General features: G+C 39.9%; 4 protein-coding genes across 15 annotated transcripts; all 4 read right to left on the bottom strand.

Moving 5' to 3' along the window:
- Positions 1-1418: 1418 nt before the first annotated feature.
- On the bottom strand, positions 1419-3921 carry LOC116126398. Of its 2 annotated transcripts, XM_031412104.1 has the most exons (9): positions 3806-3921; positions 3484-3694; positions 3345-3397; positions 2818-2854; positions 2658-2723; positions 2363-2467; positions 2102-2255; positions 1927-2003; positions 1419-1845 (listed from the first exon to the last, which is right to left on the bottom strand). In XM_031412104.1, exons 1-9 carry the CDS (start codon positions 3901-3903, stop codon positions 1765-1767), a joined length of 882 nt encoding a protein of 293 aa, XP_031267964.1. In that variant the 5' UTR covers positions 3904-3921; the 3' UTR covers positions 1419-1764. The 2 variants fall into 2 exon arrangements, with proteins under 2 accessions (XP_031267964.1, XP_031267963.1); XM_031412103.1 differs by having other exon boundaries at positions 1927-2255; positions 3345-3393; positions 3480-3694.
- Positions 3922-5033: 1112 nt separating this feature from the next.
- LOC116126403 lies at positions 5034-5874 on the bottom strand. The gene has a single exon (XM_031412107.1). It carries the CDS (start codon positions 5813-5815, stop codon positions 5189-5191), a length of 627 nt encoding a protein of 208 aa, XP_031267967.1. The 5' UTR covers positions 5816-5874; the 3' UTR covers positions 5034-5188.
- Positions 5875-6435: 561 nt separating this feature from the next.
- On the bottom strand, positions 6436-9557 carry LOC116126376. Of its 4 annotated transcripts, none has more exons than XM_031412079.1 (6): positions 9543-9557; positions 9233-9380; positions 7851-8003; positions 7486-7661; positions 7045-7159; positions 6436-6833 (listed from the first exon to the last, which is right to left on the bottom strand). In XM_031412079.1, the coding sequence occupies exons 2-5, from the start codon at positions 9362-9364 to the stop codon at positions 7063-7065; spliced, it is 558 nt and encodes a 185-aa protein (XP_031267939.1). In that variant the 5' UTR covers positions 9365-9380; positions 9543-9557; the 3' UTR covers positions 6436-6833; positions 7045-7062. The 4 variants fall into 4 exon arrangements, with proteins under 4 accessions (XP_031267939.1, XP_031267940.1, XP_031267942.1 ...); XM_031412080.1 differs by having other exon boundaries at positions 9460-9550; XM_031412082.1 differs by lacking the exon at positions 9543-9557 and adding an exon at positions 9527-9542.
- A 7183-nt stretch (positions 9558-16740) lies between these two features.
- Positions 16741-26121, bottom strand: LOC116126353. Of its 8 annotated transcripts, XR_004127466.1 has the most exons (8): positions 25520-26121; positions 24184-24800; positions 23568-23744; positions 22350-22456; positions 21459-22140; positions 18255-18416; positions 17591-18180; positions 16741-17498 (listed from the first exon to the last, which is right to left on the bottom strand). XR_004127466.1 is itself a non-coding variant. In XM_031412047.1 (5 exons), exons 4-5 carry the CDS (start codon positions 22092-22094, stop codon positions 21213-21215), a joined length of 747 nt encoding a protein of 248 aa, XP_031267907.1. In that variant the 5' UTR covers positions 22095-22140; positions 22350-22456; positions 23568-23744; positions 24184-24319; the 3' UTR covers positions 20960-21212. The 8 variants fall into 8 exon arrangements, 7 of the variants coding, with proteins under 7 accessions (XP_031267907.1, XP_031267902.1, XP_031267905.1 ...); XM_031412047.1 differs by lacking the exons at positions 16741-17498; positions 17591-18180; positions 18255-18416; positions 25520-26121 and having other exon boundaries at positions 20960-21791; positions 21927-22140; positions 24184-24319; XM_031412042.1 differs by lacking the exons at positions 16741-17498; positions 17591-18180; positions 18255-18416; positions 25520-26121 and having other exon boundaries at positions 20962-22143; positions 24184-24319.
- Between the last annotated feature and the right edge of the window lie 791 nt (positions 26122-26912).

Below are 26912 nucleotides of genomic sequence, written 5' to 3'. Positions count from 1 at the left end.
GAAAATTGGACTAGACTACGACCCGTTTAAAGGTCTAGTTTCTAGTTTGAACAGTTTGACTGATTGGATCGGTCGGTTGGACCGTTTTCTGTAAAAAAAAATTAGTCCCTAAATGTTTGAAATTCATCAAAAACACCCCTACAAAACTCCCTTAAGGTTTGAAATCTATCCAAAACACCCCTTCACGCGAAGAGACTGGTGATGGTGGCGGCAGCAACGATCGATGGCCAATCGAGGTTTGCAATCATGGGGCTTTTGAAGAATACGTGCCGACAAATCTGATGGTGGTGCTAGGGAGTTCCATCGGCGCCGGAAATCATCGGAATCAACAAAAGAAGTCCGACGGTCACGTGAAGTTCAAGTGGACGGCGAGCGATGATGGCTGGACGACGTCCATTGAAAATTTTAGGGTTTTGTAGTGGAGATGCCGTCAAGTCTAATGGCGGTGTTTTCTCCCTCGATCGATGCCAGAATCCGACGGGATTCAGCTGCTATTGGACAGTGATTCGACACTATTCCGACGGCCCAACCGCGGTCCAATCCGGTTTAAATGCAATTAACGGTTTTTGAAGTATTCGGGACCGGAAATGCTGCCGGTTACCGGTCGAACCGGTTCGACCGAGCAGTTCGGTCTGGTTTTCAGAACATTGCCTACGATAACAATACTAAATCAATCAGAAACAAAATCACAAAGCAAAAAGCACACACGGTTCATTCTCAATGTGAGAATTGTGGCCACTTTTGCTGCTGCAAATTTTCACTATAACAAATCTGCAACTTTGCCGATTTTAACTTTTAGTTTCACTTTATTTTCAAGTAGCTTCTTAATATAAAACAAATAGATTCATATTCATCTAATATTAGAAATGTATTATGCCTTCACAAATCATTTACTTTAAATCCATGATCAGGATGTTAGTCTGTTCATGATTGACTGGATTCAGTGATGCTTCTGATGCGAATTATTATATCACTCTCATATGATTTTTCTCACTCCAATTGCTCCTATCACCCCCAGCTTCTGCTTCCCAAGTTGCTAAGAATTGCCAGTCTGGTTTTTCTTTTCATCATTTAATGGCTATTGATTTTAATTCTCTTGAATCTTAGATTCATTGAACACTTATTATTACTTTTTCAGCGTGCAATCTCTTTATTTGAGGACTCAATTTCCAACTTTCATTTGAAGCAGCTTTTAGGAATAATTTTCACAAGCTTTTACTAATCACTTTCCACGAATATTCCGTATAGATTACTATCCAATGAATAATACTATACTTACACAAACTTTTTCTACATTATTATACAGATTAGTAATATTCAGTATTCGACAATCTTCATGTACAAATATCTCATTTTCTCATACCAGAAAAAAGTAAGAAAAAAAATTAGAAAAAAGAAAAAAAGGACGACAGTGATGGTTTCTGTTGAACTATTCAATCTTTATAGAAATCAAGTCTATTCTCGAAAATTTGGTATTACAACAATCCCAAAAGAGAAGTAAAAGCTGGACCAGCCTTGACAAATATTATTAGTGAAGGCCAGAAAATTAAACCACATTTACAAATGGAGTAACTACATTGATACAATTGAATTTTCATACATGATCACATCTAAATGATTGCTATCTATGGGTTTCCACTCCCCCAATTTGGTTTTCATGTAAGCATAACATTAATCTACATTCTTCACGTACACTTGTTTCATTTCTTCATGGAGTACGAAAGAAAATAAAAACAATTCAACAATGTGTGTTGAATGAACTTTTTATATCTTTATGCACAGCAAGTCAGTCTGCTCTAAGAATTGAGAGCTTCCCATTCCAACCATCTCATATGAATGTGACAGCTGTATCAGCCATTTACCAATATCAGGGAAGACCATGAAATGAAACCATTAGTAAAAGTTGAGTTGCCACAAAAGTATTACCTCGAAACCCATCTTTTCATACAGTTCCAGAGCAGGTTTGTTATTTCTATGCACATGCACATATAACCGATCCACATCTGCAACCCAAAAGACAGGTCAGGAGGACGCCTTAGCTGTCTTTTATTTTCTGCAGAGTTCATATGTTTATAAAGCGAAGATATTTGTTTCATTTTACCATTAGATTTGGCTGATTCGATGGTAAAATGCAACATGTTTCTCGCAATACCCTGGCGACGTGCTGATTTGGCTACACATAAATTTGCAATATAACCATATCTATTTGGGTCTGTTTTGTTAATGCAGCCAAACAGAGGAGCCATTACCCGTTCCTGTGTGAGAAGAATTTAACTTAACTTCATTAGCAGATTGGAAATTTACAGGGTTAGTAATGGTGAGAGGTAGGATTAGCACTTTGCATGTAACAAAAGGCACATACCCCAGGATAGGTCTCTCCATGCAACAGATACCGGATGCTCAAATCAAGTGTTCCAACTACACTTTTCAGAATGGTGCGTTTTACATTCCTCTCCTCCTTCTTAACCTGTCAAATTTCAAAGAATTTTATGAAGCTCCATTATATTAACAACTCCTAACCAATGGTGATTCAACTTTCCTTTTTTCTAAGTCATAACAAGGAGAAATTAAGAGGATCTGATTAAATCAACCTTAGAGCTTGAACATGTTTAAAAGTAAAAGAAAAATAAAGCCTAAAATCCAAACAAACATCATACCGTGACAATGCACAAGTATTTCTGCCAATGCTGCCCTCTGCATCGCCGTTTTATGGCATTGAACTCCTACACAATAAGAAGAGCTACTAACCACTTAACTCATTATAAATAATCAGTGCATTTCACTGAACAATGAAAGCAAACTGACACTCAATCCTACCTGCTCTGCAAATTTCCTTTTGTAGTTATCAACATATCTGTGTTAACCAGGGATAGTTAAAGTTAGTCATACGAAACTCTTCCACCCATATAAATGAACATATCTATTTAACTCATCAAGGCTGCAAGCATATAGAATAGTAGGACTTGCAGTCGCCACTGGCAAAATCTCATCATGGTATCATCTATAAAACCTTGTTAATTTTTAAAAAAAAAAAAAAAAAAAAAAAAAGTTTGAAACTATTCCTTGTACAACCTCTCTGTCCTTAGTAGTTAGTATGATCTCATTACATCAAATTCGCACAAAACTGCTCTCTATAAAATTTCAAGAAATTCTTAAAATAGGTGCATTACATGCATACAGATTATAGTAATAACTGCCTGGTAATCACTACAATACCAAAATAAAGACAATTATGTGCCCTGACATGATTAATAAGCCTAATTGGAACTCATCATAAACTAATTATAACAAAATGACCGAAAATATATATCTAAAAGCCATGGTGCATAGAACGTGATACGCACCGTTCGTTTGTTTGGTCTTCCCAGTGACTTTCAGCTCGTAGCCATGCTGCTGTCTACCACATAATCAAAACACCACAAATTACTTGCCAACTCGAAACAAAGAAACGCCTCAAGCATTATTAAGTAATCACTGACCTACCCAATATTCTTCATCGAGAACAGCTTCTCGCGCCACGAATTTCCCAAATTGAAATCTGTCTTGATCCACCAACTCTTGATCGGATGGCTGAAGCCGGTCAAACTTCAGATCAGACGGTCTTAACGTTTCCAATTGAGGAACCAACGGTCTCTGCAGCTGTATTGAAAGATCTTGCTTTTCAGTCGAACCAGAAGATTTAGAATCCATTGTCCGGTAAAAAAAAACAAAAAAATCATAATAATAATAAGGATTGTGATCAAGAAAACCTAATTTTAAGAGAAAAAAAAAAAAAAAAAAAAAAGAGAAGAAGAAAGAACCTTACATATTCCAAACGGTAAAAATTCTGTAAATTTGCGATGATTTCGAAATCCATCGTGGGTATTTTAAGGAATTGAGGCCTGTGAACCAAAACTGTTGCATTTGAGTCGGAGTGTGCAAATTTAGGTGAAGGAGAGAGAAAAAACCTTATTCTAGAAAATTTATTAAAAAGAAAACGTATCTGAAGAGGCTTGAGAGAAAAATTCCTGTCATGAAAAAAATCAATCAAATGATGAGATTTCAAGACAGGAAATTTTTATTTTTATTTTTGGGTTGTTGTTCCGTGAAACATAAACATTGCGTGAATAAAATAATAAACTGAATGGCTGTCACGGGTCGGCGATAAAAAGGAAAAGAGGATAAGTCAAATGATTATTACACACCCTTCTAAGCCTTCTTTTAGGGATATTGATGTTGGACTATGTAAATATAATCCATTATCCACCCAAGATTGAATTTGTTTACCGCGTCATCTGTTAGACGTTGCATATCTCGGTCGGACCCACTGGTTACTGCATGTGGTAGAAGGCAAAGATGAACACAGTTGGGGATATGGTTGTTAGAGAAAAATGTGGTAACGTGGGGACTTGGGACTTGTTTGAAAAGAATATCAGTCCAGTAACAATCAAATCGATGGAAAACAATGCATTATATAATATAGACAACAAGAATGTGAAAGCAATATATGAGACCAAAATAGCCTCAAGAAGAGGTAAGTGAGTGATTTCTGAACAAAAAGAGAAATGAGATTTCAAGCCCAGTAACAAAAAGAGAAATTCCTAATTCACCAACATTAAAGGAAACATACTGTCTATAGAGTGTGAGTCAAAACAATTACAATTGAGATTTCGTCTAAAAGTGATTACAAAAGTCTCACTATTAAATCACCACGGATGATAAAAGAACAAAATGTTTAATATAAGTTTTTAAGTTCGAATCCCTAAGCCACTAATAGAGGTTTCAGTGAGGCGATTTACTCTATTAGTGTTTCTAAAAATTAAGAGATACACGCAAATTGATTCAAACACTTTTGGTCACAAAAAAAAAAAAAAAAAAAAAAAGAAAAAAAAGAATTTTTTGTTCATTTTTTTAACTCCCATTTCAGTAAATCTTTTTCTTTTTCTTTAGATAGACAAATCATGACATTGGAAGTAAATAATTTAGAAAATTAATGATATTAAATCAAGCTTAGAAATTATTATTTAACAACTACAATGCACAAAGAAAGCTGAAAAAAAACTCAATTCGCAACTCAAGGCTATAATACAAATCAACTGGCCACCTCCGTAATGACCTAATTAAGAAGAAAAGCAACAAGAAGCGCTTATATTTTTACATTATCTAAGAGATAATAATATGACCAAATGGTGGTTTTGGTTTATATTATTTAGCCTTCAAAATCAGTTTTCACCCACTGCCCATACTTGCTCTTCATTTTCTCATCCAACTCTTTGGCTTTAGTTTCTGCAATCTTGGTTGCATTGGCCATGGATTCCTCTTGTACTTGAGCAATCCTCCTACTCCTCTTCCTCGCCATCGCCTCTCTCTCCGCTTCTATTTCTTCGTACTCTCTCACCCAACAGCTATAAATAACACAGCTCAACACCAACACCAACAGCTGAATCAGAAACATTGCCATCAAAATCCCAGATTCTAATCTCACCAAAACCTTTGCCTCTTTGGGATCCCTTGGTGACTTGAGCATCGAAATGCTTGATCTTTCTCTAGTGAATAAGGCCAATATGCTCAGTAATTGCCCGATCACCGAGGCGAGGAGAAGCGAAACATGGGTTATAAAACAGAAGTGAGTAAGCTGAGAGTAGAAACCCACAAAAGATGAGAGCAGTGAGATGCAAGAGACCGTGAGGAGTGCCATACCAAAAGAAGTAGGCGGCATTTTGATTAGAATAATTGGAGCTAGAGAAGCTGCAGAGAGGATGAAGAGAGTAAAGTTCAAACAAGAGAGGAGAAGGTTTGGGAAGGAACATGAGCTTCTAAGCTTTGAGGAAGTCATTTCTAGATTGTTGGAAGAAGCTCGAGTTGTTTCAGATGGGTTTTGGATTGGAGAATGAATGGCAATTTGAAATTATATAGCCAGGATGATTTTCATTTTGCCGTTGGAGACTCCAACGGCTAGGTTTGAGAGGGTCCACTTTTTTTACACTGATTGATGAACCATTCATATATTCCCTCCACCTAGTTTTAAAGTAAACTTAAAAGCTGAGCTGCCGTTTAAATTTTGAAGCAGCCACTTAACAGTAGCCATGATTGCTGACCAGTGAGGCCCATTTTTGTATTGCCAAATGCCAATTGCCAATCCGTTGGTAATATTGTGATTAACTTACATATTACGGTTCATTAAACCATTGCAAACGTCAGGTCATAGCTATGAATCACAAGGAGCGACTATTCGCATTGTGATTTACCAGCATAACTAATCAAAGATTTGCTATAAACATGCATAGACTCGTCCAATTATCTACCGGCCGCCTCCCTCCTTTCAACAAACAGTTCTGTGGAGTTGGCGGTAACACATGTTCTTGGTTTTTTGGTTCCATCTGGTTGCTTTGATTTGGACGTTTAAATTACATCAATTAATCTCTTTTGATAACTAGGTATTGCCAGCTTATTTAATGGATGTTATCATACTGGAAGCAGAACCTCCTCAAGATCTACAGAATGATTTTGAAGGCCAAAGTGTGATGCAAATATCAGTAAAACTTAGCTTTTACATCAACTTAAGAGCAAACAGAAACCAATGAGAAGATAAATGGAAACATGGACCAGCTATAGCAATCATCACTGAACTTTATTAAAGCCAACTACATACATGAACCCAATCCACTTTCAATTTGAAGAGAACGAAGACGAGCTCTTATCCACATATGTGCACGGCGATAATGACTATTTAGTCCCATCTTGAACATCATCAGGCCATCACTAATCACTGTACTCCATTCCAAAGTCCAAACGACCTACGAATTCTGACATGCAGTTGCACCTTCCCAATTTCAGGCAAATAGTGGTAGTTTCTGAAAGAAAGAATTATCATGTCAATGACTAATATATACTTCAATGGCTTAGATAAATAAAAAAACATCTGATCTGGAATGCAAGAAATTATTAACAGAAAATCTAAAGTTACAGAAATCTGGGAGCTTCAAGTATCACTCATATCCTAAAAATTTGTACTTAAGGACCTCGACAACCAATACTAAGTTCAAACTTCAAAGATATGTCTACCTGATTTTTTGAGAAGTATCATGACGTATGGGTAAGAATAGCCTCAACTCTGTCTAGCGATGCTTGCAATTTTCCCGAGTTCATGTTGAATAATGGTTCACCAGTACCTAGTGCCCTGTTAATTTCGAGGTTTCAAGTTTCAACCATCAGCTATACAAAATGTATGTAAAGCAATGATATCTTGCATACAGAAAAGCGTTTTCTTCTTCTTCTTCTTCTTCTTCTTTTCAAAAAAAAAAAAAGACTAGATACATGACTGAATAAACAAACAAAAAAAGAAATAAATAAGTCACTATAGATTGCAGAACAAGAGTTGGCAGTCACATAAACCATCCAAGTAATAAGTGATTTTGATATCTAATTAAATTAAAAAATTTAAATACAAGTTCATAGCTTCAAGAATTCTTCAGTGGTAACTGTATTGAAGATTAAGGAACTTGCCCAGTAATCTCTGGAAGAACATAATCTGCCTTCCAACCGAACCGCAAATCAACACCAGGGCATAAGCCAAGAGATGTCTTATTCTGGATCCGAGATATTCCATCTCCACCCAAACATGTAGTGATTTTCCATTTCCACCCAGTTGCATGCAATTGAAAATTATGGCCTATACCGACCTGTAATTTTACAAGAGTTTGATCATTGCTCCAAAATTTTGCATAGACCTCGGTTGAACAAGCAGTAAAGTTACCTGTACCACTAGTTAAAATTTGCATAAATCATGCAGAACATGATATTAAATATAAAATTCTATCTCGTCCTAGGACAGGAGAGCTTTAGAAAAAAGATCAAGACAGAATGTCAACCTGGAGATTCAGAAATTTTGTGACAGGGATCTTTTTTGAAAGAATTCGCACATCTTGATGTACAGGTTCATATATGAACTTCCACCTACGATCGGGGGCCAGAGGCTTCAGTACGATCTTTGCTTGGTAATCATTGACTGGAGCATTATAGAACTGAACCAAAATTATGAGCAAAATATATCACAATTGAAACAGCAACAAACAATGATTATTACATTGTAAAATATCTATCGTAAATTAAAGCAACATCTACAATATGGATGCCACTTCATGAATTCAAGCGTCTTATCTATGGAACTGCTGTGACTGCTTGTCAAGGAGTCAAATTCATCCACCAGATCTAAGGAGATAGTACTGTTTCAGCATTTAAGCCACATAATTCCCATTTCTATGAAGAGGGATATTCAGGACATCAAACATTCTACTCTGATATTAGTACTTGATCACTTAACTGCATTTAGTTTATTTATCACATTAAGGTACACCAGAAACTTCACTTGAACCAACTATAAGCTCCCCTCTTTATTTGTTTTCTGATGAAAGTACTGGCCAACATATATCCAACAGAAATAACATCCAAGGTATGTCCAGTAAAAATCAATACACAGCACAGACAGTGACATTTCCATTTATCATGCCTATGCTCACATTACTAAGCTCCGCTTATATTTTTGTATCAAGTGATAAAGAGATAGCAAAATGTAAATTGGTACTGCACAAGAACAAACACATAGAGCAGATATTATGGTTAAACAAGGAAAAGTTGGATCCTTATATGAAAGCCAGCAGTACCTTATTGCATCGCAATGCCTGAGGACATGATCTAATAGATCATTGTATCAAGTAGTTGGATCATAGTACACAACTGAAGATCAACACTCACACAAAACAAGCCATACATTGAGATGTCATACTCTCTGTTATTATTCCCAACTGCATATAACAAGTGAATCTATCTCACCAATACAACATGATACATCACATTATTGCCATTGACAACCTTATGATTGTTAAAGAATTAAATTATCTCAAACCAGAATAAGAACAACAAACAATAAAACTGACCAATCTTCTATTGACTGATACACCATTTTTCAAATTTCGAGCAAAAGGATCAGAAAAATTTCATATGGAAAACCGAAATGAGAATTTTCAGTGTCTCCTTTTAGTTCTCAACTCTCATAAACAGAAACCAACCAACAAAAATCAAGATTAAAACAACTTCCTCCACCTGTAGTAACCGCTGTAACCTATTATTCTCCACAAGTTTGTCTCGATACTTTAGATGGCAAACAAAAATTTAGCTAATTAAAAAGTTTAAATAGCATAAAACTTAAAAAAAAAAAAAAAAAAAAAAAACTGTAAAAGCCAAAGAAAAGAACCTCTAAATTGACGCCAACTCGTAACCCCTCGACTTCTTTTCTGAACTTGAGAAACAGCTCCGAAGGTATCAAATTTAAACTGTAAAGCTCGTCCCACGAAGTGGGTTCCTCTCCATTCGGACCCGTATCCATTCTTCAGCAACCAAAACTGCAAAAATCAATAAACTTAGTAAATCAAAAAATACAAATAATAGAACCAAGTCATGTTTTATTTAACAAAACTTAACACTAGAATTGTGTGCGTTTGTGAGCCACGTGCCGTAAATAGGTTTAATTTAGTCTAATACAATATACGTATAAAGGTCTTTACTGGTGCCCGTGCCGGTGCCCGTGCCCGTGCTGGCTTAGCTCTGAGTTCCGATGAGAAGATTTTAGAAGACGACTCGGTGGTGGTACTCTGGTACCCAACTCCTACTGATATTTTTCGAAATTTATTAATGCGTTTATTAATATTATAAATAATGCAAAATTGTTTTATTTACAAGATATATTTTTGTGTGTTGACAGTTTTCGTTAATAATTTTTTTTTTTTTTTTTTTGGGGGGGTAATTTTTTCGTTAATGTTATTGATAGTGTAAATGTTTCTTCACTTAAAACAATAATGTAACATAAGTAAATGTTATTTTAGTTTTTTGCATATTGTTTAGAAGGATTGCAGTGTAAATTATATTTAAATTATAAAAATAAAAAATAACCGGTTAAAATTAATTAATATCTGAAGTATTGACAATTTAATTTATAATTATTATCTTATTTGAAATTCTCTCAAGGGATTAGGCCAATTTGTATTCAAATCAGCTAATCAATCAAGCCAAGAAATTCTCTAATTGAAAACATTAGATGTGAAAATTTTGTGAAATCTAGTTGGCCAATAAGGTTTTTATGCCTGAGAAAGTACGGCTGACACCGAGCCTTGTCAGCATGGGTGGTTGAAGCTTACGAAGGTTCTACATCCACTCAGATGCGGCCACGTCGCATGATGACGCGAGCAACATGCTCTTGCTAGTGTAGTGGGTATGCACCAGGTTGGCGAAAAGCTAGAAAAGGTCCATGTATCCAATCCCTGCACAGGTCGAGGAAATCAGTCGGGCAGGTGAGTAATGAGACGCAGAGAAGGATTTACACGACATCTGCCCCACTCACAGATTTAGTAATCATTACCTTAATTCATTCCACTATAAATAGAGGGCTCCTCTCCCGTTTGTGGGATTGACTACTTTTTCTCTGAAATAGAATACACACTCTCTCTCTCCCTATTGTATTTCTTAAGCTATAAATCAGCTCGCTGAACGCGACTTGACTTCATTCATTAATACAATATCAGTGGACGTAGGATTCGCTTGTTTAAGCATCCAAACCACTTTAAACATTGTTCTTCATCCCTTACTCAATCAAACACCCCCATAACCACGTCTGACTTTTGAGTCCACTCAGCATTTCCCACATGCGAATAGTTTGTGTAAAAATCACGCATCAACAGTTTGGCGCTAGAAGGAGGGCCTGATTTAGTACTTGTTCTTCATCAGGAGAATCTCTGAAGAATCAGTCCCACTACAACAAATGGCTTGCGGATTTGAATCTGGGCGAACCAATTATGGTGACAAAGAGATCTTTCAGGTGCAAGAGGACACTTCTCCTGAGGTGCCTTCAGCCCCGCAAAATATCATGAGGATATCCCTTCAAGCTCGCAGCTTGATCCAGTCGTCATGAGTTACCTGGAGAGATTCAACAATACTCTCCAAACGGTCAGCCAAAGGCTGGACTGGTTGGATCGGGTCGTACCACCTGAATCAAATGAGGAGGTAAAACAGCAAAAAAGGCCTGCATGTTGCATAAAAGCGCGGAAAAAGGCAAAAGCCCATAACGCGCGCATTGCAGCGGATCAAAGAAAGGGAAAGCAAGTGGCACACAGCGGACCTAGAGGCTTCGAGGGACCAACAAACACCGATCGTGCCCCAGGTAGAATACTCATGGTATTGAGGCTCGGTGATATGTCGCGGCCTGAGTCGTCTCGTGCCACGTCGCACGAGTACTCCCACAAAAGTGCAAGGCGGGGAGATTCCCATTATCACCAAAATGACGACTTCGATCGTCGTTGCGTGGGAAGTTCCTACCGTTCGCGGGTCGGTTCACACCACCACAGAGGTCAGGAAGGTTTCCCAAACCATTAAGCGTCATCACACGACTTTAGCCAACATGTGTCGAGATTGGTCGGGACCGCCGGCCGAGGCGAGGAGGAATTCGACCTATGATCTTTCCTCAACTGCAACCGTGAGGGTCGAACCCATATCGTGGAAAGCGATCCCCAGATGGCTTTGCTGCCTCAAATTGAGGAACTACAACGAGCCTTGAATCAGTTAAAGGCTCAGCGAAATGAGCAAGGGCAGGTTATAGAGGCGTCTCCCTTTTCTCCGACAGTGTTAGCCGCCCCTCTCCTGTCAAGATTCAGAATGCCTGACATGCGAGCATTCGATGGGAATTTCGATTCGCAGGATCATCTGTACGAGTTCAACGACCTCATGGAACTCTACCAAGTCTCTAACTTGGCAAAATACCGTTGCTTGGCAGTAACTCTTACTTCTCATGCCAAGCGATGGTTTAGGTCGTTCCCAGCAAGATCAGTCCGCTCGTGGCCTCAGATGAGCTTGACATTTCTGAGACACTTCTAGGCAAACAAGCAGTTCTCGATGCCTCTAAGCTATCTCAACAACATAAGGCAAAAGACGGATAAGCCCCTCCAATCTTATATTGACAGATTCCATAGGGAGCTCCATAAGGTAGCTCACACTCTCGAAGAGTCCATTCAGACTCTCATCATCGTGGGAGTTCATCCACAAACAGATCTGTGGAAAGAGCTGCAATTTGAGGACGATGTTTCCCTCACCCGTTTCTACAGCCTTACGGAGAAGTACCTCCGCATTAAAAACTCTGTGGCGGCCCTCAACCTCCACGACCCCGGTACTTTAGGCAGTGCGCTTGGTCGGGGAGAGAATAGGAGGGCTGATCGCAGATGGTCTAATGACGATCAGCGAAAAGGAAAGAAGCAGTGGTATGAGTCCAATAAATCTTATGCCCTAGTTCCTTGTCGCGATCGCGACAAGAGTTAGTACACTCCTCTGAATGCATCGGTCTCTGCTGTATCATTGCTATCATCGGGATAATGGGCATCACACCGATGAGTTTCGAGCCCTCAAGCAAGCAATTGAAGACTTCATCAAGCTGGAGCACTTCAAAGAGTACATTGATGACTCTACTCCCGTACAGGAGAAAAACCAAGAGGAACCAGGCAAGAAGCGTCGTGGTCGCAAGGGTATCTACAGTGTAGGGATCATCTTTGGGGGACCACACCTCGCAGGGAATTCGCGAGGTACCCAAGAAAGGTATGCTCGCGCAACTCATCATGGCCCTATCAGTGTAATGAATACGACACTGCAACCATATAAAGTTCACAGAGATGAGGAAATCACATTCTCCGAGAAAGACGTAATTCGATTGCATCATCCCCATGACGATGCTCTCCTCATCATGCCCCAAATAGGGAGAAGCGCCGTGAACATCTTGTTCCTGCGAGCTTTCGAAAGAATGAATCTGGATGAGGCTGATCTGAAGCCTGCCTCCATTCCGTTATATGGTTTCACCGGGGATCATCTGATCCCCAAAGGGACGATCTCACTCCCGATCACATTGGGTGACTCCAACGAGGTGACCAATATTACTAAGTTTCTAGTAGTGGACTATCTGTCCGCTTTTAATGGCATCCTGAGACGACATCTACTAAGAAACTTCAAAGTAGTCACCTCTATCTACCATTTGAAGATGAAGTTCCATACCCCGATGGGGATAGGGAAAGTTAGTGGATCTCAACGCGCATCTCGCGACTGCTATGTAAGGGCAGTGTAGATGGCGTGTAAGGGAAAAGGTAGTCCATTGGGCATCCCTAAACATGTAATGACGATCAGCTGAATCGAACCACAGCCTGGTCCAGCTGAGGATAACGTGGATCCTCGTATCTCGGAATGCTCTTCCAGTGGGTCGGTTGAGAATATATCTGAAGTATCAGTTGATCAGAGTGAGCCAAGCTGGGTGTTAAGAATTAGAAGCAATCTCAACCCCCAGCTCGCTAGCGACCTGACTAGCTTCCTCAAAGAAAATATCGATGTGTTCGCATGGACTCATGCCGACATGATCGGGATCAGCCCAAATATCATTTGCCATGCCTTGAACATCGATAGTGAGGCCAGGCCAGTCCGCTAGAAGAGATGAGCAATGGATCCAGAGTGATATGCTGCCTTGAAAGTTGATGTAGATAATCTCCTTCTGAATGGATCCATCCGAGCGGCGCTTTACCCAAGCTAGGTTGCCAACCCGGTTTTGGTAAAGAAACCCAACGGTAAATGTCAGACCTGTATTGACTTCACCGACTTTAACAAAGCATGTCCGAAAGACAGCTTTTCCTTGCCAAAGATTGATCAGCTCGTTGATGCCACCTCCGAGCACGAGCTGCTTAGTTTTATGGACACCTACTCGGGATACAATCAAATTCTCATGTACGCGTCATATGAAGAGCATACCTTTTTTGTTACAGATCGGGGGTTGTATTGTTACAGGGTTATGCCCTTCAACCTAAAAAATGCTGGACCAACTTACCAGCGGCTAGTTAACTGAATATTTTCCGAGCAGATCAGGAAATCGATGGATGTCTATGTTGATGACATGCTAGTCAAATCACATGTCGCTTCAAATCACATAGCACATCTCACTAAGATGTTCGGCATACTCCGAAAGTACAAAATGAAGCTCAATCCTCTCAAATACTCATTCTGAGTATCCTCAGGAAAATTCCTAGGGTACATGGTTAATCAGAGGGGAATAAAGATCAACTCCAAAAAAATCCAAGCTCTCCTCGATATGGAAAGCCCGACCAACCGAAAACAGGTTCAAAGTCTAAATAGACGAATAGCGGCACTCAGTCGCTTCATATCGAAGGCAACAGATTGCTGCTTGCCATTCTTTAATATACTCAGGGCCAACAAGAAATTTGAATGGACTCCCGAGTGCGAACAGGCATTCCAGAGTATTAAAGAGCATCTCAGAAAGCCACCTCTCCTGTCCAAGCCTCTCCCGCAAGAAATTCTTTTTCTATATCTGTCCGTCTCTCAATATGCGGTCAGTGCAGCTTTAGTCCGAGAGGAGAACAGGGTCCAATGGCCAGTATATTACACGAGCAAGCATCTACTGGACGCCGAGATGCGGTATCCGAAAATGGAGCGATTGGCTTATGCCCTGCTGATCGCTTCCAAAAAGTTGCGACCTTACTTCCATGCCCACACAATCTATGTATTGACCAATTACCCGCTTAAGCAAGTCCTTCAGAAACTAGAGGCTTCGGGTAAGTTACTCATATGGGCCATGGAACTAAGTCAGTTCGATCTGCAGTACAGACCGAAAGCAACCATCAAAGGGCATGTTGTTGCTGATTTCATCTCAGAGTTCTCATATCAACCGGTTAAGGAATCCAAGCAACAGGCCAGCGAAGTCACCGAGGAAACAGTCTAAAATCTATTGACCTAGAGCCTCTACGTCGATGGATCGTCGAACAGGAAAAGGACCGGAGCATGCCTCATTTTCCTTAGTTTCGAAAGGACTCGTATTCACGGCATTCTTCGGTTTGGGTTCAAAGCAACCAACAACAAAGCTGCGTATGAAGCTCTGCTCGCTGGACTACGATAGGCAAGAGAAAGGGATCAACTGCGATCAGTATCCACAGCGACTCCCGATTTTGGGGGAGTATCAGGCCAAAGAAGAAAACATGATCGGCTATCTGAAGAAAGCTAAGGTTGCACTCGAGCCATTTAAGCACTTCACGATCACGCAAATTCCCAGAGATAGTAATTTTGTCGCGGATGCCTTGACAAAGATAGCCTCGTTGCTGGACTCAGATGCGCCAAAGAATATTCTTGTTCGGTTCATAGAGGCCCCTAGTATCAGCTCACCTAAATAGGTCGTGAATATGACCGAGCCAGTTTCCTAGATGACCCCAATCATCTAGTATCTTTGAGACGGGACCTTGCCCAATGACAAGATCGAGGCAAGAACCCAACGAACCAGAGCTGCTCATTACACACTCATAGGAGATCAATTGTACAAGCGAGGGTTTAGGGCCCATCTCCTCCGATGTGTAACCGATGAGGAAGCAGATTATATCATGAGGGAGATACATGAAGGGATCTGTGGTAACCACACGACCGCACGATCTCTCACCAACAAAGTTGTTCGTCAAGGGTATTACTGGCCCCTGCTCCAAGAAGACACCTACAACTTTGTTAAAAAGTGTGACAAGTGCCAACGGTTCGCGAACATACCGTGAGCTCCTTCCCACCAGCTGATAACCATGTCCAGTGGCCATTCTCCATATGGGGAATCAATCTCATAGAACCTATGCCAGTTGGTAAAGGAGGAGTCAAGTATGCGGTGGTCGCGGTAGACTACTTCACCAAGTGGGTCGAAGCCGAACCTTTGGCCGCGATCACCACCAAAAAACTCAAGGACTTCATTTTCAAGAACATTGTGTGCCACTACGGAATTCCTCATACCCTTATCTCCGACAATGGAAAGCAGTTCGATAACGAGGAATTCAAGCAGTTATGCGATGAGCTGGGTATCCATAAAAAAAATTGCCTCAGTCGCGGGACCGCAAGCAAATGGTCAGGTTGAAGCTGTCAGTAAGACCATCAAGCATACTCTGAAAACCAAACTTGGCGCTGCCAAGGGGAATTAGGCTGACGACCTCCCTGAAGTCCTGTGGGCATACAGGACAACTCCAAGAACCTCTACCTCAGAAACCCCCTTCTCGCTAGCCTATGGCTGCAAGGCAATGATCCTTGTGGAGGTAGGAACGGGTTCACTTCGGAGAGACATGTTCAATGAAACAGACAATGAGGCGCTTATGTGCGCAAGTCTGGATTTAGTTGAAGAACATCGCAGGAAAGCTCAACTAAGAATAGTAGCCTATCAGCAGCGCGCGAAAAGGTTCTTCGACTCTAATGTTAGAAGAAGAGACTTCCAGGTCGGCGACCTCGTTCTGAAGGAAGTCCTTCTCGGTACAAGAGAATCGAGTGCGGGAGTATTGGAACCGAATTGGGAAGGCCCATACTGCATCACCAAAGTAATAAGACCGGAGACTTATCACCTCAAAAAGCTAAATGTTCCGAAGTACCGCGAGCTTGGAATGTTGAACATCTCCACCCATATTACCAGTAATTCCAAACTCACTTTTTTTCTCTTGTAAAGACTTTACTTTTCTCAAGACTTGTAAATAACACAAGTTCTTTTGTAATATCTTTTCCCGCACGTATATAGTTCTGTTCGCAAAAATGTTATCCGTATAAATACTATTGTAAACAGTTATAAAGAAACCTCATGTCCACATGTGTAACATTTGTGGGGTACGAAAAATTATAAGTACTCACAAATGATTAAGGAAACGATCTCTTTATTTATTAAAATAAAAATAAACAAGTACATATTAAGCGAGCACAGGAAAAGCAGTGCAAAAGCAGAGGCAATCACTGGCCGTCATCCCCAGGACCGGGGGGTGCGACCTCAGCATCCCTAGGCTAGTCACCAACCACCTGGCTTGCCGTAGGCTCCTCTAGGACATACTCCTCCAGATGCTCCTCTTTCAGATCAGGTCCCCGAGTTGTTTCATCATCCTCGGCCTGTGCCATGGAGGTGAGGATATCCTGGTAATCTTCTGGGAGGTCGGTCAAATCGATGGTGGGATTCTTTGGCCGAAGGGCATAGATGGACTGGATCATCCAGTCGGCAGCCCTACTCTCAATCTCCAATTCTTGTTGCTGTATCTCTTCGGTCAATGACTCGACACGACCCTAGGCGAATTGGAGTTCGGCCTCAAGCGCCCACTTCTACTTCTCGGTGGTCTCCCACAACTGCGCCTTTTCCTGCTCTGCTCTCGGAGGTCATTCGTAGCTCCAGCTCTTTCTTGCCAGCCTCCTTGGTAAGCCTGACCACTGTCCTTTTGAGCTCTTTAACTTTCTCTCCTTGCTTCTCTAGCTCGGCCTTCTGGAAATCCGCCGTGCGAAGTGTGGCATTCCTCTCAGACAGGTATTGATTCGCCTGAACGGTGGATAGGTCCTTTTCTGCTTGTGTAGCTTCGAAGTCCCGTTTAAGCCGTACGTTCGATTCTCTCAACTCGACCAGCCCCCAGCTGAACCTTCTGCAGGGACAAATGCATGGCAAATAGGGCCTGCGTAACGAAGAGAGTAAAGAGTTAATTTCCTTTCTATTGAAAAAAGCAAGGAAACATAAAAAGTCCTTGCCGAGGACGGTTTGTTTTACCTGGATCAGGTGGTGAAAGGACGTGGACATCAGATCCATGGGGTTGGAGGCCACGAACTGCTCGAACGCTTCTGCGAGCTGGTACTCCAATAGGGTAAACACCACCCGCTGTAAATGTTCAGGAAGTTGCCCCATAAAGTTTAACACGCTCGTGCCCGTGCCTGCAGCAGGTAAAATCTCGCCCATTGGTTCCTTGCCCGGTCTCCTTCAAGGATCCACAGCCTCCCTTTGCCTCATTCACAGACCCTCCGAAGTGATGGTAATACTAGTCGCGCCCCCGGGAGACCCTCCCGAGCGGAATGCCTGGTACGGTTGCGACCTCTTGGGATGAATGCCCAAACCCTCCGACTCGAATTCTGACTCCTCAACCCGAAGTTGCTTCTTCTTCTTGGACCTCTAGGCCATTGTCTTCTACTTGGGGCGACCATTTGCAGGTTGAAGGGCACCTATAGGTTGAACTGGTGCACCCGCCGGAGTCGCTTCGACGAGGGGACCGTTGGAAGCCACCCTGGCTGGTCCGGTGACGCGAACTCGGCGGAAGGTGAACTCCCTTGGTCGTTGTAACCTGGGCACTTTAAGAGGCATGGTCGCTGCATACGAACATCATCAGCAAAACAGTTCATTGCATGCGAATGAAGAAACCGGCTAAGGTTATGGCACCTACTCGGTAAGGTTTCTAAGTTCGCTTCGGGATTGAAGAAATAGTATTTTCGCAAGTTTGCGGTTGTCACGAGCAACCTTGTGTCACGACTTTGTTCGGGCAAAAGGCCGAAAGCAATGATTCTGTCAAGATCCTCGAGAGACAATAACCTGGTCGTCTTGTTTACTGCGAAGAAACAAAAAATTCATTAGCAAAGATAAGAAGGAAATTCGCCAAGTCAAAGAAAGAAAAACCTACTCTGCTCCCTAAACTGGCAAATGCCGTCATAGTGAAAAAAGAAAAACTTCGTCTCGTACGCCCCGACATTATTGGGATAACTGTGTATTCCTCCCTCGATCGTAGATCACTTCGAGAGGTAGAAAGAGTCCTTGTCTTTACTCTTCTTCAGATAATACGAGTAATCAAGCTCTAACGCGGTTAGCTCGCCTAAACCGTTCTCACCGCATGCAATATATATAGCCACGACTATCATATATGCATTTGGTGTAAGCTATAATGGTACGACCCTGAAATGATCGAGGACCGACCTAATAAAAGGGTGGAAAGGGATCAGCGCTCCACTCTTAAAAATGTTTTCGGAGATTGCAGCCATTCCTTTTGGCGAATTCCGAGCTTTATATGTCCTATGTTGGTAGACCTCTACGCTGAGAGCATATTAGTCTACCGCTTTCTGAATATCCTCTATGGTGGCTACTGACAGAATCTCCTGAGAGGGACCTGCTGGGGCATCCTACACCAGCGAGCTCGCTCCCTCATCTGTCCTGGTCGCTGAGAGGTCCATTTCTTTTGTGGTCTGAAAAATCAACATGCAGGAATTACTCAGTCGTCGTACATTGTTTCGTACGATGACGTGGAGGAAAAAGTAAACACTATCTTCCTTAAACCCTAAAGAATCCTTAGGGGCCACCCCCAAAGACTCAAACCCTAGGAGAAAGCTTATTCTCCAATCAACCACCAGCAAACGATCACCATTATCACATAGCCATCTCCAAAAATAGAAAAAGGAAAGTGATAAGAGAATCATCCTTACCTCTTGAGTATGAAGATTGATCCTCCTGCTCTGAACGTCAAGTGTGCACTAGTCTGAAAGACAGAAAATCGAGGCTTACGAAAGCTTCTTGTTCTCTTTGAAAGGGTGAGTATTGTGACATTGCTTGAGGTGAGCCAGGGGTTTTATAGTGAAGGAAGTGGCGCTTGATTTTCCCAAAGTCAAACGACGTTTGAACGGAAATCATCTCTCACCGTTGATTGTGACCATGTGTCGTCAATCAACGGGAAAGAGTAACCATCACGCTTCGAGAAATCAAATCGTCGTTTCTCTCTATTGAAATACTCAAGCGACGACTCGCTTCTCTCCTCCACATTAAATGCGTTCACATTCGCATTTGATGTTCTGATAGGGAATGTCGTTTCAACATGACTTGCATTTAATGTGCATGGCTGGCACTTATTACGCATAGGACACGTCTGTCAGAGCAAATGGTGTTTCATTAATGTATCTGTTGCCAAAGTGCAACGAATAACATCTGAAGAGGTCGTTAGATAAAACACTCTTCATCACGTGTCAGTTGCGAAGCGACGTGACTCTTTGCCTTCAACAAAAAATACGCTAAGTATAATCAGGTTGTGAACCTCGGTCAAGACTGGAATCATCGCTATGGCATTGAATAAGGTCTAGTAAAGGTCGCAGGCCTTACAGAAAAAGACCATTTCAGTTCGCCTATATGGAAATATTTCGCGACCTCCTCACAACCAGGTCAGATCAACCAACGGTTACTCAGCACATCAAATCAAGGCATGATTGTGTAGTTTTCAAGGTTCGATCCTCAAACCTTAAAAACTATGGGACTTCTGTTATGCCTGAGAAAGTAGGGTTGACGTCGAGCCTTGTCAGCATGGGTGGTTAGAGCTTAAGAAGGTTCTACATCCACTCAGATGCGGCCACGTCGCGTGATGACGTGAGCAGTATGCTCCTGCCAGTGTAGTGGGTATGCGCCAGGTTGGCGAAAGGCTAGAAAAGGTCCATGTATCCAATCCCTGCACAAGTCGAGGAAATCACTTGGGCAGGTGAGTAATGGGACGCAGAGAAAGATTTACATGGCATTTGCCCCATTCACAGATTTAGTAATCATTACTTTAATTCATCCCACTATAAATAAATGGCTCCTTTCCCGTTTGTGGGATTGGCTAATTTTTCTCTGAAATAGAATACTCTCTCTCTCTCTCTCTCTCCCTATTGTATTTCTTAAGCTATAAATCAGCTCACTGAACACGACCTGACTTCATTCATTAATACAATATCAGTGGATGTAGGATTTGTTTGTTTAAGCATCCGAACCACTTTAAACATTGTTCTTCATCCCTTACTCAATCAAACACCCCCATAACCACGTGTGACTTCTGAATCCACTCAACATTTCCCACGTGTGACTTCTAAGTCCACTTAACATTTTCCACGTACGAATAATTGATGTCAAAATGGTATTTAACTAGGAACCCAATAGCAAACTTTTGTTTCATTTAAATTTATTTTTCCGCATGGCATCTTTAACTTGATGCTCTTTAAGCATTAAAATTTGACAATTTGTGTTCCCATAATCTCCTAATTTGGGTTTTGATATGAAGCCTTTCCTGTATATTTCCACATCCGTTCTGTCTCATTTATGTTCATTTCGAAGAACCTAAGTATATGAACTTCATTCATCCTATTGAAATGAATCCATTGAATTACAAATTGAACAAAAACTACTGAGCCCCAAGCACATACCAAAATTCACTCATATGCCATTGAGATTTTACCAAACTTCAAATGAAATTATCATGACCTAATAAACAAACAAAACTACTATGATTACCAAGGCAGAACGCGATTCTAATAACCAACACAAATTAATCAATCTGACTATTCATGAAAACTGAGTCATTAGTAACAATAATATCTTCCAAAACTTGCAATGACCATTACAAACTTGGAGGCTTTGGTGGTGTCAGCAACGATTTCGGGCGTTTTGGAATAAATTTCCGGGCCCAGACATGCTTCCCATTGATGGTGAACTTTGCCTTACCCAGACCATTCAGAATCACATTAATGCTTGATGCTGAGTGAAAAACAATGCGAGCAAACAGGGATTGCTCAGTTGACTGAACTTCCTGCATGTGCAATGACTCTATACAATCCCCATAAGCTCTTATGAAGAATTCTCTTACCTCCCTTTCAAGCACTGGATACCCTTTAGAGAATGTAACGAACATAGTCCTATCGTCTGCTGGAACCTCATTTTGTTGGGTCCACGACTGAACCATTTCATTCGGACAAAATCTCACTTGAAAGCCAGGTTGAACCAAAGATTTCTGGAAAGATTGCGCCATCATCTTCTGGCTATCTGCTAAGCTTTGACTGGCATTTCTTTCAACAGCTTGTTGCATGATGTCGGTTACTGCTCTGATGCAAACATCGCTTGCAATTTTCGCAACCCCTTGAATTGCATTTAGCCGATTGTCGTAAAAAAATCTGAGAGAAATTTCTTTCTCCATCAAGCACTGCATCAAAGGAATATCATTATTCTCAGATGAGCAAGGAGAATTATCATTGTTAATGCAGTTCAGGCAGATGACTGCCTCATCTGCTAGTTCATTTATCAATGTGTAAGGCAAGGATAATATCTTCTTTACAACATTGTTAAACCCTGTTCTCTCCAACCAGAGCCATAAGGCCATAATCTGCATAGAATCCACAGGATCCCGCCATAAATTGATGGCAAGGATTGTGTATAATTCCCTGTCAATTTCATGAAATATCTTGAATTCTTCTTGTGATACAAAAGGGAGTAGAGATGGCATCATATGCTGTACAGTGTTTGTGTATGAAGACCACCAGAACGATTGGGACCTGCTAAGATATCATAGTAGTCAAAATCATCATACAAAATTTCAGATTAGACAAAAGAAAAGAGAAGGATAACAGTTGTGTGGCCTGGCCAATCATGACAACAGGCAATGAAATTTCGACAAAAAAGCTAGTTCAACTTATCGGATACATCTGTCAACATAATATAAGTTGTAAAATACACTGCAATACATTAGGGAGCAAAAAGAAACCTGCAGGTGATTGTTCTCTGGTAGGGCTGCTTTTGCTACGAAATCCTCTCTGTGGCCAACGAGCATCAGCAAAATCAAACTGCTGCCATGGTAATGCTAATCAGAATCTGTGCCAGTTTATAAGCAGTGTGAGACAATGTGCAAACCAGGAATGAGCCAGAGTCATAATATTGTCTTTATCAATGCTTAAATTCTTACTATCAGAACTTTATTGGCTTCGATACCATTTTAAGAAAAAATTTGTATATGGCAATGTATAATTAATGTTCTTTTGCCATATATAATTAATGTTCTTCAAAGAAAACATAATTGGGGTCATTCAAAATTTTCCCTTTTTCAAGGTATCTCATTTGGCAATAAGTTAAATTTACAAATGTCTAACATGGCAGAGCATATTAATAGTTACTCAACCAATAGTTTAAATACCTATCAAATATTGGCCAATCAGCTGATAATTCAAATTTTAAACTAATTATGACAATTCTGGAAGTATGTGTTTTCCATCTTTCTGTCGGTACTCCTGCTTGTCTAGACATGATATTGAACCAGAAGTACTCAATGAATATTACTAGTTGATGCGCAGAAATAATCACACAGAGAGATAAAGATCATATTGCAGTGAGTAAACCTTAAGTTCGTGTTCTTCTATCCAGGAGTTGTGAAAAATTTGAAGGAAGTCAAGTATTGAACAGTTTATTTATCCATTTTATTGGTTTGATCTTAAGGAGCAAATTAAATTAATTGCAAATCTCAGACTTACTTATCTGTTACTAGTTAACTCACTGATTTATTACTATATCAAAAGTTAAAACTAATCGATGATGATCGACTACGACAAGTTTTCTATTTTAATATAAAATTAAATGGCATAATTCAAACCTGTCCCCGTAACTACAACCAGTATTGAATTACATCAACTGTGAAAATAGATTTGCATGACTTCTCATTAATCAACTACTTCCAATCAAACAAAGATGTCATCACTTGTCCTAGCACATCTGTTGTTGACAAAGGAAAAGATATAAATTTTGGCACTTTATTTATACTTGAGATCAATCACAGCAGGGAAACTTTTTAGTTGATTATTTAATTAATATGTTGTCTATCATACAGTGACATCCATCACCTGTTAGTTTCCAGATAATTTAAAATTTTGTCTACTAACCATTCAAAATGTTTCTCAAGATCAATTATGACTACAAATTATGAGGAACTTACTTGCAGACCAGCGCCCAAACCCATCTTCCATATTGCTAGATTCTCAGGAAGTTCATTAACTGTGGCCAAAGCCACAAATCCTCCATGTTGAGAGCAGTCAATCATACAATTGGTGAATGCTATGAAAGTGGCTTAAACTGGAGAGTTCTGCAGCTACAAACCATACTGCTTCAGCATCTGTTATCAAACATGTACAGAAATACTGAGAGAATGGGACACAATAGCCATGTTCAATAGAATTAACCATCAATCTCAACACAGCAAGCACAACAGGAAAGGTGGAAGGAAGAGGTTGCATAGGAAAGAGCCTCTGCAAATTTGAGCAGCTATGGTTAAATTGCCATAAATGAAAATGCCGGTAATACTAATGATTTCAGTGAGTAGAGGATAGAATGAGACAAAAGAAAGACAATGATACAATGCAACTGGTTACTTCTATTATTTATAGTAAAAGCTCATAGTTTAGAGGCTATGACACAAAAGCCAGCCAAAGCTAGGAAGAAGAAAATATATATTTAAAATTCTAGTATAATAGAGTGAATCTAAAAGCCAAAGCCAACACAAAACAAAAGAGTACAACTACATTAAGTTCGCCAAATGCCCATTCATGGAATACCTAAAAGCTACAAGTACAATGGGCAACATCATGATATCAAAGCAGGAAACTGCCTTCAACACCACAAACTTTCTTCCAACTATGAGGTTGAAAAGCATGAACACCAAACTGAAACTAAATGTCAGTATTATTAGCCGTCCATGTCTCCACCATAAACTTCCAAACCAGTTACGTTAGGACTTGAATCAGCAACACTTTGAAGATCAGACAGAGAGAAAGAACGCCAGGGAGAGTTTCGCCGAGGAGGTGAGGATGATGATCCATTGCCTGGTAATCTTTTAACTTGAGGATGCAGAGGAGGCAGATGATGAGAATGTGATGATGAAATTGAGTTGGAGTTTTCATCGGTAATGCTTTCAGAGCTGTTAATTGACACCTCAAGAACCAACGTGCTTCGACCAAAGTTAGCTGATTTCTTTGACATCCCACTTCCATTACTTCTGAAATGGAGATTGCGATTCTTATTTAAGAAATTATTATGAGCTAATAAATTCTTGCGTTTCCTGGTGTAAGGATTCTCTGGCTTTGCAAGGTCTTTAATAGACGAAGCAGAGGAGGCATCTGATAGGCTTGTGAAAGACTTTGATTTGCCTGTATAAAACTTGGATATGCCTTTCCTGGATTAAATTGGAACATTAAAAATGTAAGACGTTTAATAACCTGGATAAACAACAAAGAAGGCACAACAGAAAAAACATTAACATTGTGTCTCTTTCAGATAATGCTCTTTAGAATATTTATCAAGCTTGAAGGCTTAATCTTTTACCAATGAAATTCATCATCTTGGGGGACAAAGCCTTTGTCCCTAGTGGACAGATGTTATTACATAACAAATAGATAAGTGATGCTTAAACAACTCTCAATGGCCCTTTCTAATTACCAATCAAACACCCATATCAAAATCAGGAATATAATTTCCTTCCACTTTTACCCTCAATTATAACACGATCTGAACACTACATTTTTTCCTGGTAACATTCTTAATTCAATTCCTAATTCACTTATCTAACACATTATTTCATCCCCGGTCCTCGCCTTTATTGGGAAACAAGAATTTCATTCACTTCAATTCCAGCAGTGCAGCCGACTAATGAAGACAAAGCAGCCCATAAATGAAGTCATTAGTTACGATATTGAGCTTATTAATATATGATAATACTTTTTCTTGGAAATTTTAAAGTTTAAATTAAGTGTAAAGTCCCAATCATAAAATGAAAATCAGCGAGCAAACAAAAGAGGATAATAAACTAAAATAGAAAGTAACAAAAACAAACACCGAAATTGAGGACTCAACACAGACCCACGTTATAGGAATAAAACTAGACCAAAAACTTACTTGATAGGCAGAACTTCCTCCAAAGATTCCAGAGTATCCAAGGGTCCTTTAAACAAGCTCTGAACTTCATTTGAATCTTCACCGTCCGATGAACCCCCACTGACATCACTGTTCCTCCCGACTGATGAAGACGAACTGCTAGACTCCACGTCTTCCTTTCTCTTCCTCTCCACCGGCAACCGCCTATCACCTGCAATAGCTTTGGCCTCCGGTGACTCGTAGATTGACACACACTGCATGAACTTGGAGCGTTGGATTGGATTAGTATTATTTCTCCCCAAAGCAATCGGCATCGTCCAAAACCATAAACAAAAAAGATTGAGCAGTAAAGTTATTTTTGATCAAGTAGACCAAAAAGGCAGTGAAGGACTGCTTTCTGTACTAAATACTTATAATAGCTGGTGCTTTTGCACATGGGTTGGCGATATTTTCGCCATTGCTGATTTGAGAGAGAGGTAAAAACACCTTTAATTTTTACATTAATCGATTAATTAATACTTAAATACAATTATAAAATAAGTTTAATAACTAAATATTATTAAAATAATAAAGAAAACACAGAATAAATGAAGAAACTTAAGCCTTATCTTCGTCGAAGAAAAATACTTCTTTAATTTGTTGGAAAAGTAAAAGAAGATTATCTACTATTAGATATTTATCTTATTTTCTACGTATTAAATTAAGGGGCGATGTTACGTTGTGGACAAGTCAGACATAGAATGCAATGTTTCTCGAGACTGTACCAGGTTAACGGTTGACTCTTGTGTGCCACGTGTACGGCTCTGATGACCATGGTTTTTGACCTACCATCAAATGATTGCAATGAGCTAGAATAAATAGGGTTTTATAAAGTGGAGATTGGTGGATCGAATGACGATAACCGATTAAATATTCATCATCAAAATCATCCGAAAATTAGTTAATAGCAGGAAACCCTATCTTTGTGATGGTCGATAATCAGCAAGAAATTAGGTATCAAAGTAAGAAAAGTTTTGTAGAGAGAATATCGGAGATTCAAATGATAATGATGGAGAAAATTGGCTAAAATCAATTTTAGGTAGTAACAAAATATTAATTTTGAGTGAAAAAATGGTATTTTAAAATTTTTTGGGTGAGAAAATGTCATTAAGACAAACCTTTGATGGGAAAAAGTCGTTTACTCTGTGCTTAACCATTTCTGGGCAATATTAACTTTGTAGACTATATAGCTACTTGAGCACATGGCTACATGCTAATAAAGTTTGATTTATGAGATCAGGATAAAGTTGTGAATATTACCTTGGATAATTTATTAAATTAGATAAGTTCGAAATTTTATTGACTTGTTTACCTTAAGTAAAAAGTCTTTGATATTTGTTGTCTTTTAGGTGCAAATTTCTCCAATTCTTGTGTG

Source organism: Pistacia vera, unplaced genomic scaffold, assembly GCF_008641045.1.
Source record: "Pistacia vera cultivar Batoury unplaced genomic scaffold, PisVer_v2 Contig179, whole genome shotgun sequence".
NCBI lineage: Eukaryota > Viridiplantae > Streptophyta > Magnoliopsida > Sapindales > Anacardiaceae > Pistacia > Pistacia vera.
The sequence above is the reverse complement of the archived record's forward strand: the minus strand, read 5'-3'. Positions and strand labels throughout refer to the sequence as shown.